Source organism: Dermacentor variabilis, chromosome 2 (genome assembly GCF_050947875.1).
Source record: "Dermacentor variabilis isolate Ectoservices chromosome 2, ASM5094787v1, whole genome shotgun sequence".
NCBI classification, from domain to species: domain Eukaryota; kingdom Metazoa; phylum Arthropoda; class Arachnida; order Ixodida; family Ixodidae; genus Dermacentor; species Dermacentor variabilis.
The window spans coordinates 48097009-48112903 of NC_134569.1; the positions used below are offsets into that span (position 1 = coordinate 48097009).

At 47.3% G+C, this 15895-nt stretch overlaps 1 protein-coding gene across 1 annotated transcript; it reads left to right on the forward strand.

Annotated features, from left to right (window-relative positions):
• The first annotated feature begins 1900 nt into the window (after positions 1-1900).
• On the forward strand, positions 1901-13653 carry LOC142571797 (putative imidazolonepropionase). The gene is made up of 7 exons (XM_075680418.1): positions 1901-2118; positions 4351-4457; positions 4587-4651; positions 5579-5856; positions 7312-7537; positions 9123-9341; positions 12377-13653. Exons 1-7 carry the CDS (start codon positions 1970-1972, stop codon positions 12659-12661), a joined length of 1329 nt encoding a protein of 442 aa, XP_075536533.1. The 5' UTR covers positions 1901-1969; the 3' UTR covers positions 12662-13653.
• The last annotated feature ends 2242 nt before the right edge of the window (positions 13654-15895 follow it).

Genomic DNA, 15895 nt, shown 5'->3' on the forward strand with positions numbered 1-15895 from the left:
ATTCCCCACACGGCGCATTGTGCAGCCGCCGCTCCTAGTAGTATATCACGTACAGGCCCGGGTTAGGCAGTATCTAAGGCACATCTTGGATCTGTATCGTGATAATACGATAATCAGTATCTGTATTTCCGATATATCTATTGAGGTGTATCGTGTATCTTATGATACTAGATAAACCGATTGCTAAATTCCCGAAGACACTGAGTGTACTGAAGGCTAGCAAACAGCGGCAGTTCAAGCTTATTCGAAGGGACGGCAGTTTCATGTTAGCTTATCACAATAAAATTATGATGAGCGAGTGGCATATCAAACCACTGATAATAACGTTTCGTACCCGCTGCGGAGCCGTCACTGTGAATATATAGTTAGAGCTCTGCATGTGGTCTCGTGAAAGCAAGACTGTGCGGACAGCTGTTTTCGTATTCCTTTTGTGTACATATATTTCTCGATGCTAAATATGGTCAGTTTTGTACACCTACCGTACCCAGCAGTCGCGTAGGCAGACTTTAGGCAGACTTTCTTTTTTGGAAAGGGGGAGGGAGGGGGCGCGCACTTGACGGAGAGGATGGGGGGGGGCGCAGTCAGCATACTTACACATAAATTTAGAATTCGGGGGGGACGTACCTGGCGTGCCACCCACTGGCTACGCCAGTGGCACCCGGGCACTAAGATCTGAGTGAGACCGCACACGCTGCCGTTTAGGGCCCGCCGGTTATTAATCTTGCTGCCCCAACCATGAAACCATAGGTACAAACTGCATAGTACTGTATGTTACCATGTTGTGCTGTAGCACTAAACAAATATCCAGCAAGTGAGATGGGTTGCACAATGAAGGGAGAAATTGCAGCTCATAGCAGGCGCTCCCACCACTTCCCGCTTGCTTCTCCATCGGAAACGGTAGACGGGAATGGCGCAGTAGCGCCGCACCGCGGCGGCTCGCAACAGGAGCCTCGCACGCATGCTGACCACTTGGGACGGCTTGGGATACTCGCACTCACTAGGCTACGAGCCGGCAAGGATACACCTGCAAGACACCCTGCAAGAAATAAAAAAGGCTTCTGATCTAACAAGCGCAGTTTATTAAACTTAAGGTAAAACTAAATTTAATTACATTTCACCTAAAGCAGAGGCTTGGGCTACTACATGTCAACATTTTCGGTCACACCACGCCAAGCGATGGCTCTCATCCCCGATCTCCGATTCAGATTATCAAAAGTGGAAAATAAATGTACGTACGGCACTGCATTGAGGACGTCGTGTATTGCTTGATATAGTAGAACCGTCCCAGAAATGATATGCAAGTATTCTGCGTTCATTTATATTAATTAAGCGCTATACACTTCAGCACATGCAAAACCTTTGAATGGTAATGTGCAGTTTGTTCGCCATAGTCTTGGAGGCCATGCTCTGGCCATACTGCGAAGTCGCGCGGTCTCTTAAGTTATACAAACGGAATGTGCTTGCAAGAGTTCGTATAGGCACGGGAAAATATAAATACGTTCTATTGAGTTAAATTTTCGCCATCTGAATGAGCGATTGTCGCGCGCAAACTCAAAAACGAGTGGCAGTTTAATTGAACCACGGTATTCCACCATGGTTATGGTTTGTGCTTTCCAGGCCGCCATAATAGTGAGAAAATATTCGGCAAATTTATTCCCCACCTCTCACCCATCCCTTAAAAAAAGAAGAGAGAAGGAAACCGTGAGGTAGGCTGGAAGCATGGCGCTCATTCGAAATCGAAACGCAATGTTCCTGCGGGTTCATCTTTTCTTTTAAATAAATTATTATCGCTGTAAGAAAGGTGGATAGATAAGCGCTTGCTGCTTCTTTAGCCTTGCATCTTTAGGCGGCTACAAGCTGGCTCAGCCAAGTTTCTCTGAGGTCGAGTCTGGGTATAAATTCCTCGCCGCTATAAAACTTGCTTATCGGAAGCGGCGCGAGCTCAGTCGCTGTTAGCGCAGACAAAGCGATGGCTGACAAGTACCGGCTGCTGCTGAAAAACGCTCGGCAAGTTGTCCAAGTTGTAGACAATGGACAAAAAATTGTGAAAGGCGACTCTATGAGGCGACTGGCCGTCCTGCAAGGAAACGATGTTACTTTCAGCATAGTGGTGAACCAGTAAGTAAAATGTGGAAACATTCTTTTTTTTTTCATCGCTCTCTTCTCGGATCTCTCTCTCTTGCAAGCACAAACGTTTATGATGCATGTAATATTTGTTGGGACGTATTTTTGCACTAAGGGTGACCGAAAAAAGAAAATACATTTTGATGATCATTCCTTGAACACCTATCAGATAATATCTCGTCGCACTTGAAGAATGGTTATTATATATATATGTGCTTCAAATATTCAATAAAGAAAAAAAATGCATTACTATATTTTTTTCGGTGAGCTGTCCGGAAATAACGGCTAAAAGGTTAACAACTCATTTTGGTGCGCTACACAACAGCAATTTAGTGCGTCCAGGCCTTTGATCCCGCTTTTAGCTTTATCTTCACAGCTTAAATTATACAACGTACCTATTTTCCTCTTAAATGAGAAGAAAGGGGGATTAACCGAGGGGCCCGATTTTCATTAGTCATATCATAAGACGCCAACAAACACTGACACCGAGGACAGCGTAGGGGAAATTACTTGTGCTTAATAAATGAAATAAAGAAGCGATAAATTAATGGAAATGGTTGTGGGATCGTTTCCCACCTGCGGCAAGTTGTTTTTTCATCCACTTTTATTTTCATTATTTGATAGATGTTTTCTTTATTTCATTTATTAAGCGCAAGTAATTTCCCCTATGTTGTCCTTGATGTCAGTGTTTGTTGGCTTCTTATGATATGACTATTTTTCTCTTAGCGAGACTCAACAGAGTTTAAATATTTCTAGAAAACTGGCGCTAGTATACATGTCAAACGGGCCGGGTTGAAAGCACAACATGGTGCCGTGACCTGATACACTCAATATTGCACCATATTCATGCTTGCATTTGGGGGCTCCACATGAGTATGAGATAAACGTAAAAGAAAAGGTATGGTGACGGGCCCCCAGGAGAAACGTTACAAAACCCCAAATACCTCTGCAAAAAAAAAAAGATATCTGAACAGATAAGTCATGCTGACGACAGACCCCATCTCATGAACCCTATATACCCTTAATGGGAGCGGTAGCTTTACGAGTGATATCTCAAGCAAGCGCCCCTTTTGCAGGAGGGACACCTTATTCAAAGCCAGAGCGAATTACCAACAAGCTCCTCCTTTACACATTCGTCTTTCTATCCCTACATATACCACCTGTGCACACTCTATCCAGGATCAATCTATATTAACTATCTATAGCACTCCATCTCTTTTTAATCATTTATGCGCTCTCCTTCTCACACCTTCACTGCTTCTCTAAATTTTCTCACGTTACGTACCATTCGGTACTGACTCCCGATGAATTTGCCAGAGATCGTTGGCCGTAACCAGCTGTCGCTAATAAAATAGTAGGCTTGGTCACTTCGTCTGCATATAGGCTCGGAAAGGCCGCATAGCGCTCACCCCCAGATGACGGTAGGGAAGTGTTGGAATCGCTGACGTCGCGCCGGACGCCGCATGAAAAGAGTGGTGAATTAAGGGACCTGCACTCTTAACAACAAAGGGAGCGCTGGCAAAATCTTTTGCGGGAATAACTGCTTATGTAGTACCGCTTATATAGTATTATGTAGTAACACTATTTTCGCAAGCTTTCGCATTTATGATGGGAATACGTTACTGCTTCGGCTCAAGTACAGCGAGCGCTCTCGATCGGAAGAGCGAAAAAAGAGAGTGCCGGCATCTGCTGCTGCGGAAGTAGCCGCATGCTTATGCAGTATTCAGTGCCATTTTCGAGAGTTTTAGAACTCCGCAATTGTGCATGTACTGTACGTACGTTGACTCTTATACGATGGAGTACACGCACGTTCACTCGGCTTATGCCGAAGCATGGTGAACGGGCTCCCATCATAGCATTTCAGAAAGCTGTCATACGACAGCTTTCTGAAATGGAGTCAAGTATGAAGTACGTTACTCTCGCAAGAGGAGTTGGGCATATTGCAAAACTTAACTCTAAATGTAATTATGATGATGATAGCTAATACTTAAGGACGTTTCGACGCATGTCAGTTTTCAGGCCTCCTTTTCTTCTTCTCTTTAGACTCTCCTTACTTTAGTATGAACACCTTTTCATTGCTCATGGCGTAGCAGCATGTCTTCCTGGGGTAAAAAAAGGATAACCGCTACATTTTTCCTTGCTCTTTTCTTGAAGTTTATTTTTACACTCCCGTTCTTAGTTTGTTTTGTCTGGGTTCGATACCAATGCATGAAAGCAACATTGCAGGTTTGGGAGGATAGCTGCGATAGACGAAAGCAGCGTCATCGCCGAGAACTTCGAACAAAGCCAGTTTGAAGAAGTTATCGATGCCACCGGCTGCTGCGTTCTTCCCGGTGAGTTTGGGCTGTGTGCGACTAAAACGCAGCTCAGGTTAATGTAGCGACTCGTTGCGAGATTACTGAAAAAAACCTAATTGCTCAGAAATTCTGTCTAGTGAAGCGTTTCTCACATATCTTATGCAGGGCTCGTTGACTCGCACACACATCCCGTATGGGCAGGGGACCGTGTACACGAATTTGCGATGAAGGTGAGTGCCATAGGCTACTGCCGTCAAGCTAAGACGTGCAATTTCAAGCACATTTTTATTTAAAACCAACTTTTCTTTGCATATACGTCACCGGAGTTTGGCGTGTCGTCGAGTGCCCCGTCGTGTAAAGTGGGCCGATCCCAAGGACTGTGCAATCAAACGTGGTAATCTGATGGGTCGATCGTTATATCAGTGCACGATGTGCGCCTCCTCGCAAGTGTTTTAAATGTGGTATTTAATACGGGACGATCCTGGAGGCAGTGCAATCAAATATGTATACAGGCCTATCCCGATAACGCGTTGCAGTTGTATCATGTGCATCTAACTTCTTTGCTTCCTCCCGCTGTCTGACCGTTGGTGTCTCCAGGCGTCGGCGTGTGGCCGAGTGCGCGTAGCGGGGAGTGTCTCACAAAGCTGAGACGTGGAGACGCAAAGCATGAAGAACATGTGTGACGTTAGCATGGAGGAGTTTGGAGATGAAGCACTTGCCTATATATAGTGGCTACGGTTTATGCGTCACAAGTGTTTGTATAGTTCAGTGCAACGATAAACGATATTTACCAACGTCGCGATTGGCAGGTGCATTTGATATTTTTTTCGCGTACGGCGTCGACGCGTTGAACGGCGCGTTACGTTTCCTACTTATCAGCACACATACACTCGTACTTGTCGTATACCTGCCCCTCAGGATCAACAAGCGTCTCGGATATTGAGAGTGTGATGGAAGTCGTCGATAGGATCCGCGTCCACCGATTCCCACAGCCCGTGTAATCCGGAATATTTTCTCTAGTGTAGGTGATGGGCGACATGCCCTTCATCTGGTTGTGGCTCACGGATGTAGGCCCCCATGCCGTCACTTTTGAAGCGGTGTTTCTGGAACGGGTATCTGGTTGAACGCATTCAAACTGGTTGCACGGGCCTTCGCAGTTGGCCGGCGCGACGTACCTGGAGATTCATGAAAAGGGAGGCGGCATCCACTTCACGGTGGAGCACACGCGCAAGGCCAGCGAGGAGTATCTTCTGGAGGGCCTGGTGGAGCGGCTGGACGCCATGCTGCGGGCCGGCACCACATTGGTCGAGGCCAAGTCCGGCTACGGACTCGACCTGCACAGCGAGCTCAAGATGCTACACACGATCGAGAAGGCTCGCCTGAGGACGCCGATAGAGATATCCAGCACCTACTGCGGCGCTCACGCCGTCCCGAAGTGAGACAGTGCCGTGCACGGCGCATGTGCATAAATGTTTGCTGCATGTCCACGCGCGAGTCTTTATATTATAGTTCGTGCAAGTGCATGCGCTTAAGAGCGAGCAAGTTTCTAGCGTTAGATTAAAAGACGCTGTCAACGCGCACTGCGTCAAATAGAGAGCTTGTTTTTGACTCGTGGGCGCGGCCATCTATATAGGGCTGTTACAGAAACAATTCATCAACCGTTTGTGCGCAGTGCACTTGACATGATCGCGAAGCACCGAACCTACCCGCACGACCATTTTTATGCACACAAAGCGCCTGTGTACTACGGTGAATTCGGTTGTTACTATTTCAAAACGGCAGCATTCACAGTCCAAGATGGCGGCATTACAACACTTCGATGGGTACGAGCAAGGACGAAGATCCTAATGAGATTTGGAATGCTATTTCGCTGTGAAGTTCTGCTATGCTGTCGAATTCCGTTTGAGTCATGCAATCAAAGACGGTGTAACTGCTCTGTCAGCTAATGGCGTCTGACAAAACGGTGAATAGAACAGCGTGGCGGACAGCATGAAAGAAGGAAATAACTGAGCTATAAGAGGGAGCTTTGCGTCACGCAGCCATGCAGCCTTGGCAAGCGAACTCTCTGTGAAGCCATGCCCTTCGCGTTTTGCCTCGGGGTAGCGGCTCAATACGTGACCTCTGAGAACGGGCATGTTTGATTCCTGGTAGTCTTTAATCGCTGCGCACTTGTTCGGCTGCCCTGCTGTAGCTGTGGCTGCAGAGCGGGAGCACTAAAACCTACCGCCCGCCCTGAAGTGGCAATCACGGTTGGGCCAGTACATTTGGCTTCAATCGTGTCGCGCCAATGCTCTCTACAAATTCTTTCCTTCCTCCAAGACAAAGCGTGTTCAGAATAGCACCCCTGGGGCGGGTAGCCTATATAGCCGAGCCATGCTTCCTTTTTGGACTCCAGAAAAGGGCACTTTTTTCCACACCACAAGTCCCCACCCCTGTAGCCAAACGCCTGGAATGCTATAGTGCAGATGATTGTGGTGAACAGTGAAAGACTTTGGTTATGGTGAAGGCTGAGGCTGAAGCGGTGCCTGCCTTGGAATTTCTTATAAGAGGCTTTGGCTATTTTACGAATTCAGAAATTTAATTACACACGTTTGCTACATTGCTAAACGACACTTTGTCAGACTGCACAAGTACCTGCCGTATAATGCCAGTCAGTCATGTTCACGTCCCGTCTGCCATACCGCGTATATATGATGTAGTATGCTTGCGTAATGTTATAAAAAAAAAGTATATATAGTTTTGAAGTGGCTTTCACGTATCCTCGAAGTAAGTCAAACATCGAGCGGTGGTAAAAGCATTATGGGTGGCTTTAAACACAATCGTCCCTCTATACGCACCAGCATTTTCTCGCGTGTGTGTACTCAGGGAGCAGCGCACTGTGTCGTCGCAGGGGAAAGAGCGCTGAAGAGGCCACCGAGGACATCGTGACGAATCAGCTGCCGGAGATAAAGAGGCGCATTCAGGAGGGCACGCTGACCGTCGAGAACATCGACGTCTTCTGCGAAGAGGGCGTCTTTGACGTCCACAGCTCGCGCAAGATTCTGCAGGCCGGTCGCGAAGCGGGCCTCAGACTCAACTTCCATGCCGAGGAGCTCAACTGGATCGGCGGAGTCGAGGTGGGAACTCCGAATGCATAGGCGAGCCTTAAAACACGTGCTCGACTCGTTTGAAGGTTTGCAATACGTACACGGTCGAACAACAGCCGCGTTTAAGTGAATGCGTCAAGTGGCGTGTCGCATTGCATTTCTATAGAGCGTCGCGCCCATGTATACGGCGGTGATGCGCTAGGAAAAGCGAATCGCATTAATGAGCCAGGAGATGGTAGATCGAGTCGACTCACGCGGTGCATGTAAATGCTGGCGTATCGTATTGCGGGAGAGAGGAAAGGTGAGACGGATGTGGGCGTGTGCTCTCCTTAATTGACTCATAACGTACTCGTCGAAAACAGGTTCCGACATGGTTCTGACGAAGAAGGATGGGTCACATCTAAATGCTGTCGCATAGGAGTTCCGTGACGCACTACGCAATGCGATGCGCTATACTGTCGCATTCGTGCACATGCGGCTAGTGAATATACCGAACTCTTAGACCTCATTTCGCCGTGAATCGAATAGAGTTTGTCAAATCATAAAGTTGCGATGTGCAAAGATAAGAAAAATCAGTTTGTGCTCCCGTCTATACAAGCTCCAGCGGAAATATATTAAGAGACAACCTTTACGTGAGTTCGTTCCACACGACATAGACCAACGCAACCAGATTTCTTTCGTCCTGCTTACAATGTACGAACTCTTTAGAAAACGCAGATACTTCTTTTACTTTACTTTTTGTAGAACCACACTTTATACTGCACAGACGCGAACACTGCCTCCATTTATGTCTAACCAGAACAGCGTCGACTTCTTCTTTAGTCTACATGCGATTCCCTTATCTGCCTCTAAGCGGCACATCATACGCATGCGTTTTGTATCAGCTGACAATTGGTGACGTAAAGGGTTTATGTTGTTGCTGAGGAAACTTGTTGCAACAGAGAAGTAAGGCAAGAAGATATAAAGAATCGCAATAATGCGCAGATTATTTGGTCATCGCTAAAAGATCACGGACCGGTCAATATCCAACTGTCTGGACATTATTTATTAGTGGCAAATTAGCGAAGTTTTTTTTTTTTTTGAGCGCATAGGCTACTATATGACAATCATACTGAATAGAATACGTGCAGGTCTTTTTTTTTAAAAAAAGCTACATAAGTGGCTTGTGGAACTTATCGCCCGTAATTAATTGTTCGTGATCTGTGGGCCGGTCAGTTCGTGCCCGGCACCTCTAAGCACTTTCTCTCTTGTGCACTTTGTCCCCGGACACAGCCGCAGCAGATTACGGGCATCTACCGTAGATTCGGTGGCGGGACACTTCGGGTACTTCACAGGTTCTCCCAGGTGCTGGGACCCATCCTCTCGACGCCCGTTCCACGTTCATAGCCCGAAAATCTCTTCTCGTACGTACGGGAAGCGCGCTCGTGCTCCAATCCCTCGGCGCGTCTGCTCCCGTCCTCGCAATCTCGCTCGGGTGGAGGAAAGTCTCTCTCCGTAGACTTCTGGCTGGGACGCCCTTATACGTGTGCACCTTCCGTAACCTGGGCTGCCTGGGCATGTGCGCGTACGGTCTGAGCAATATACAACAGAATGTATCTCGCGGCGCTTCCGGCAGATGGGGGCGTCTCTGGGCGCCGAGGCGATGTCACACCTGGAGTGCGTGTCCGAGGCCGGCATCGAGGCCATGGCGAAGGCGGGCAGCGTGGCAGTGGTGCTGCCCACCACGGCGTTCCTGCTGCGGCTCGAGCCGCCACCAGTGCGCCGACTCATCGAGGCCGGCGTGGCCGTCTCCCTGGGCTCAGACTTCAACCCGAACGCCTATTGCCTGGCCATGGTGAGTGCTTGAGATACAAGCAATACCGGAGAACAGGCTTACACTCTGAGCTCGGGGGACGTTCCCGGGTGTGCCTATTCTTGACACTGTACAATTTCGCCATATTTTCAAGTTCGCCATTTTGTCAGCTCGGATTGGCTCGCAGAGATTGCTACGGCCTCTGTGATTGGCCCAAAATGCCAAGCCGGCGGAATGGGACAACACGGAGGAATTTGACAGTGTCCAGTGGTTTGGCCGGTCGAGCAACTTATATATAGCGTTGTGCTACTGCGTCATTTGCCTTATATTGTGCTCTAAAGCTCATAATAAAATTCACTTGATAGCAAATTTGTTCCGTTTGGTCACTAGTCCCGTTGTCTGCGCAGTTTGCCATGCTGAGCGCAAGCCAACTATAGCCCAGTTTAAAGCCACCGCACTTTTGAGTGTCGCCTCTTCAAAAGAGCAGGTCTTCTTTATGTCGTCTCTCGTAAACAACACTCGTAGAATTTTCCCTCTGAAATCGCACGCACGGTTCCGCATGGTACGAACCTCACTTGAAACAACGCATGAAAGAAAAATGACAGATGTTCACGGGTGGCGAGATAAAGCTCCTTAGAACAATGCTGTGTTCTATTAGGAAGCTTGGTCCAATGACCTAATGCTTTGACCTTAGTCCGAGGCGCCATATATAAAGTACCGATGTGCCAAGAACTCCAGTAACGTCTCTCCTATACACCTTTTCATCGAGGCATGAGAACATGTCATATGTCTGGACTCTTCCGCGTGGGTAGTTCTGAGGGCATTATTGCGACGTCCATAATGCTCTCTTTGCAAACCTTAAATGGGGTTGGGAAAACAAACAGGATACATTGACTTCTTTCATAATTTTCCTGACGCAATCACGTAAAGCGGTTGTAGACTACGCAAATTTTATAGCGTCTGTGATAACTGTTTGTTCGATACTGCCGAAAGAATGACGTAATATAAAGTTACAAATAATAAATGTCACGCTGGAAATGACCGCCTCGATGTTTACTGTCTAAAATGTCTAAATGTTTGTTTTCATGTTTCCTTTTTTGGCCGCCTAAATTAGTTTCACTTGGCAGTCTTCGTCGGTTGGCTCTGGAGTTTGTAACAGCGCATTTGCAGGCGATCACGACATATAAAACACGTCAATTGGTCGAGTCAAGTGAACTCAGCACCACAGCCGGGAAGCCAGCTAAATTCTTACAGCGACAGCTCGGACTTGCAGTCGTTCAAAAATAAGGCGTTTCTATCAATCTCTCGCTATACATTGCGGTGGCCTCGTAAACGAGTGACGTCATGACCTTCCATTGTGTTTTCTGTCACTTGTGTAGCCAGCGGGCAATTCTTCGAGAAAGACAGAGCACAGCGCGGGAGAGAAAAAAACATGCACTGGCGTTGCTTAATAAATAATAATAAAAGCGCGGCTGCTTGTTAAGCTTGACGGGAGTAAAAGTGCCAGGAAAAGCAAAGCAGCGTTTTTGCATACAGCTCTCTCCGTGTTCAGGAAACGCTCATGTACCGGCCCTCTATATGGCTGAACCCTCGACTTTTTGTTGCTATTCTACACAGATAGCTGTTGTCGTGACAAATAATCTTCTTGTCGAAACGTTGCTTGCGGGCTGGAGCTTCCCTTCTTCATCCGCTGTTGATCAATTCAAGTCTACATCTTCCTGCGACCCCTTTGCATTGCATGGAGTAACATGTGATTCGCGGATTCACGTTTGCTCACTCAGACTCACACCAGCTACGATTCACTGGGACATGCTCAAGATCGGACTCAGTTTTGACTCATTCAAACTGACATCCGACCTAATTGGGCTCACACAGGCTCAGGCTCATACCCGCTCCGATTCACTGGTGCTCAGTTAGAGTCAAACTCATCGGTGGCTTTGAGCTTTAGCTTGTCTGACTTTGCCGGCTTATAGCTCTGACTTTATCACCAGTGTTGGACCTTGTCCTCATCTAGAAGCGCTGTTAACTGGGCCCGGTAGACCCTCTCCAACATGCTTGCAATGCAGAGAATAAGGCGCTGGCGTGTGTGCGTAAGCTTTAGCTCGGGCCAAACTGCAACGCGGCCTATTCAAATACATGTGAAACGCAGAAACGCTTTTCTGAGGTAGCCCTTGGACAGATCTTAATGAAATTTGTTACACTTGACAGAGAAAATTAAATTCTAGTGACTGTTGGAAGCGGAATTTCGATTTAAGGCGTGAATCTTCTTAAAAGAATTTTCAAAAATTCGTAAGTTTGCAAAAAGAAAAAGTAGAAGCACGAAGTTTACAATAGCTCTGCATCAAGAACAGATATCGCAGTTCTGTAAACAGCACCTATTAGATCATTCAAAGCGGACAAATTCGATATGTCAAGTTACATCTTGCGTGAATTCGTTACGTTATGTAGGAGGTTCTGCAAAAGCTGTATTTTCACATTACTATGTTTTTCTTTTTTTTTAGATTCATGTGTAACATATCAATTTTGTCCGCTTTAGATGTGCTACTAGATGCAATACACAGGATCGTGATATCAGTTTTCATTGCCGAGTTACGGAGTTGTAAACTCGATGGTTTCTTTTTCTTTTTTTGAAAATTTCCGATTTTCGCCACTTAATAAAATATTGACAAGATAAATAAAAAATTCGAAAACAACAGTCAGGGGAACTTAAGCTGTTCTTTTAAATGCAAACCTCGTCACGTCAACCTCGTCAAGTGTGGTGCAGTGGCTGCCGAGAAAAACTAACTCTCCTTTTACATGTATTTTGGATAGCAGCACCCGAGCTAGACTTGTAGCTGGTGTTAATGTGAACTAAGATGAAAGGCACGTTGAACGCAGGTTGAAATAACGATGGGAAAGCGACACGACAGCGGGGCTTTGTCGCGCTGCCTGTTCTTTATTCCTTCAACTTGCGCTCAACGTGTCCTTCGTTCAAGTATTGCTCCAGTGAGAGATCTCGGTCGCTGCAACAACGAACAAAAAAAAAAAACTGGTATACTTACGTGTCTATGCAATTGCGCCCTTGGCTCGTGACGTAGCCCATGGTGATGTACCTGGCGTGCGTGGTGTGCGGAATGAGCCTCGAAGAATCGCTGGTGGCGGCCACCATAAACGGTGCCGCCTCACTGGGGCGGTCCTCGACGCATGGCTCGCTCGAGCTGGGAAAGTGCGCCGACATGCTGGTGGTGGAGGCGCCCTCCTGGGAGCACCTGGTGTATCGCTTCGGCTGCCACGACCGCCTCGTCAAGTGGGTCATCAAGGCCGGAAAGGTGGCTCACCAGAGGCCGACACCGGTCGATTGCCAGAGTGCTTTCCGCTGGTGAAGCGATGCCTTTAAGCGTGGCTTCACGCGAGAAATATTAAGGTGGCTACCTAGCACGGGTTTCTTTCTTTCTTTCTTTCTTTCTTTTGCAAATGCGGTGGCGAATGATAAAGGTAAATGAAAATGGTGCAGCTTATGCGGGTTTCTACGAGCAGCTACGTTGATAAGACCACAGTGACCTGATCTTGAAGTTGCGGTGGGGCTTAGATGGCTTAGAGGGACACAAAAGACACGAAAGAGGAACCCTAATCACTGTAAACTGACACAGTTTTCTTTCAAAACGGCACCTTCGTTAATTTCGCCGCAATAGGTATAGACTATTAGAAGGGGGAATGAAGATCAAAGGTCCGTTCTCTGAATTTCGAGTCGAAACACCGACGCCGGTATGCGGGTGTGACGTCATAAGTTTTAAAGCATTTATTTCGCATTTGGGACGCTGTAACTCGGTAAACGTTCTTGAAACTTGCTAAACTTTCTGTCTTTCACTCCTTTAGAATGCAGTTACCCTCGAAATACCAACCAGGCGCCGCGCAGACGCCGTCAAGATCCAAGACGTCTCGGTGAGCTTGGTGTGGTAAATTAAAAGCGGCGTCGCCGCCCGCCTAGCGTCTTTCGCTTGTTTTCTGGCCCTCTCTGGCTTGCCAAACCTTGTTATAATGGTAAGAGTGGCTCATTTGGTATTGTAGAAAGGTGACTTACAAATACAGCTCACATTGTCTTTTTATTTATTTGGTGTCCTTTCAACTAAGCAATTTTATTTTCTGCGTTCCTCACCGCACCTTGTACTTGCACGTGTTATGAGAAATAAATTCAAAGTTAAACTCAAACGCGTCCAGTTGCTATGTGGGCATTGCGGGAATGGCCGCCGTGAAACAAACGAGGATCTCGTGCTACGCCACTGACTGGCAGGTGTAACCTAACTGCTATGCGATGTGTGTCTCAGAACGCGCAACTACTGATGTCGATATGTAACGTACACAGCATTCAGACTCGGAGCTTATATCTACGTGTAACCGAACGGCCACACATTGTCGGTACGTGACAAGTACATACACAGTATATAGTAGTATAGCGCATGACACGACTGTTGCAGCGCACCACCCCACCATTTCAGCAGTTCCTCCATTTTCCATTGTATAAACACGAGAAGCGTTTTTATTTTTAAATTTACGACAAGAAAAATTGGGGGCGGGGGTGGGGGTGCCATAGATTTGCTCACACAGTGACAAATAATCCGGAAGCAAATGTACGCACAGAGACAAATAAAGGACACAACAAAAGTACATACGCTCGTTTAATGCTCACCACGGAGACAAATAAATAAGACATTGCAAGGATGTGGTGAGCGGAACCCCGCTCTGTTTAAAGCGTCTCACGAATGGAGTGACCTGAAGCACCGCAAACAAAACGTTTTCTTTTTTTGGACAGGAGTGTTGTACAATAAGGACTTCGTGCGCAGTCGTTAGCAGGCCTTTGTCAGACAAATACAGCATGAATATACGGGTAAACATGTGGGAAAGATCACTCGCGTGTAACGTGACACACTGGTTTACCGGCAACATCAAAGTTAACGCCGCCACGGGCGCTGTTCACTATTGCGTTACGCACGGGGGCATACATATCCCACATCTACAAACGGAAACTTGAATATAGATACAGCCGTATTACACGGTCTACAACATGCACGAATTGTTTACCCGGCTTGTTAACCCAGGAAGACGTGGTATAGTACAAAAAGTTGTCAAGCAGGAGAAGAATAAATAAACGAGAAAGAGAAAGAAATGGAGAGGAACAGTCCGGTCACTGTCCAGCTGCAGCAACAAAATAGCGTGTTCTCGGCACCCATCATAACTTAGCGGTTGAGGGCTGAGGTAGCAAGCTATACCTTTCTTTGAGTGCGCTAAGCGCGCTCACTCAGGTGCAACGTGCTAAATCATTTCCGTTCAGGCAAGAGAGAGGTGAGAAATATAACTTTTATACAAGGTAAGGTACAGCGTATTTAATATATTTAATCTGGACTTGCTGTTGCGAGTTTCGCGCAAGTAACACTACTTTTCGAATCTTGGCCCACGTCCGTCTTCTACCACTGCCGCCTCCCCCCCTCACAGAGGTGTGCTCACATGCATGCGTTCTTGAACTAAAGCTAATAAAGGAGGCGGTCACTGAATGTTACCACGTGTTTAAAGCATCTGTGTCTGCGGGATATTGTGCCACGGTTGCTATAGGCTGCGATAAACTTGCGCCTTCAGAAATAGAAAGTGTGCCTGTTTGTCTCTTTGTTTGAAGCTCGACACTCGCTACAGCTCTTGCGTTTGCGGGAGTCTATACCACGCCAGGGACGCCAAAAGCACTAAACAAGTGGCCTCACATGAATAGCTTACAAGGGCTCTAAAATTTTTGTACTGCACAAGGATTTTAGCAATGGTACTTGCGGACATCCAAGCCCTGTTCCCTTCCCACCCGGTTCTGGAGCCCCTGAGCTCGACACTCGCAGCCCTTGCGTTTGCAGGAGTCTATACCACGCCAGGGACGCCAAAAGCACTAAACAAGTGGCCTCACATGAATAGCTTACAAGGGCTCTAAAATTCTTGTACTGCACAAGGATTTTAGCAATGGTACTTGCGGACATCCAAGCCCTGTTCCCTTCTCACCCGGTTCTGGAGCCTCTGAGCTCGACACTCGCAGCCCTTGCGTTTGCGGGAGTCTATACCATGCCAGGGACGCCAAAAGCACTGGCCTCACATGAATAGCTTACAAGGGCGCTAAAAATTTTGTACTGCACAAAAATTTTAGCAATAGTACTTGCGGACGTCCAAGCCCTGTTCCCTTCCCACCCGGTTCTGGAGCCCCTGAGCTCGACACTCGCAGCCCTTGCGTTTGCGGGAGTCTATACCACGCCAGGGACGCCAAAAGCACTAAACAAGTGGCCTCACATGAATAGCTTACAAGGGCTCTAAAATTTTTGTACTGCACAAGGATTTTAGCAATGGTACTTGCGGACATCCAAGCCCTGTTCCTTCTCACCCGGTTCTGGAGCCTCTGAGCTCGACACTGCGTTTGCGGGAGTCTATACCATGCCAGGGACGCCAAAAGCACTGGCCTCACATGAATAGCTTACAAGGGCGCTAAAAATTTTGTACTGCACAAAAATTTTAGCAATAGTACTTGCGGACGTCCAAGCCCTGTTCCCTTCCCACCCGGTTCTAGAGCCCTTGAGCTCGACACTCGCAGCTCT

Bases quoted from the DNA above. Each gene is read 5' to 3' on its own strand.
- LOC142571797 (XM_075680418.1), top strand. From the start codon at position 1,970: ATGGCTGACAAGTACCGGCTGCTGCTGAAAAACGCTCGGCAAGTTGTC. The intron at 4,652-5,578 runs GTGAGTGCCATA...GGGCCTTCGCAG, and splicing joins TACACGAATTTGCGATGAAG to TTGGCCGGCGCGACGTACCT. The intron at 5,857-7,311 runs GTGAGACAGTGC...GTGTCGTCGCAG, and splicing joins GGCGCTCACGCCGTCCCGAA to GGGAAAGAGCGCTGAAGAGG.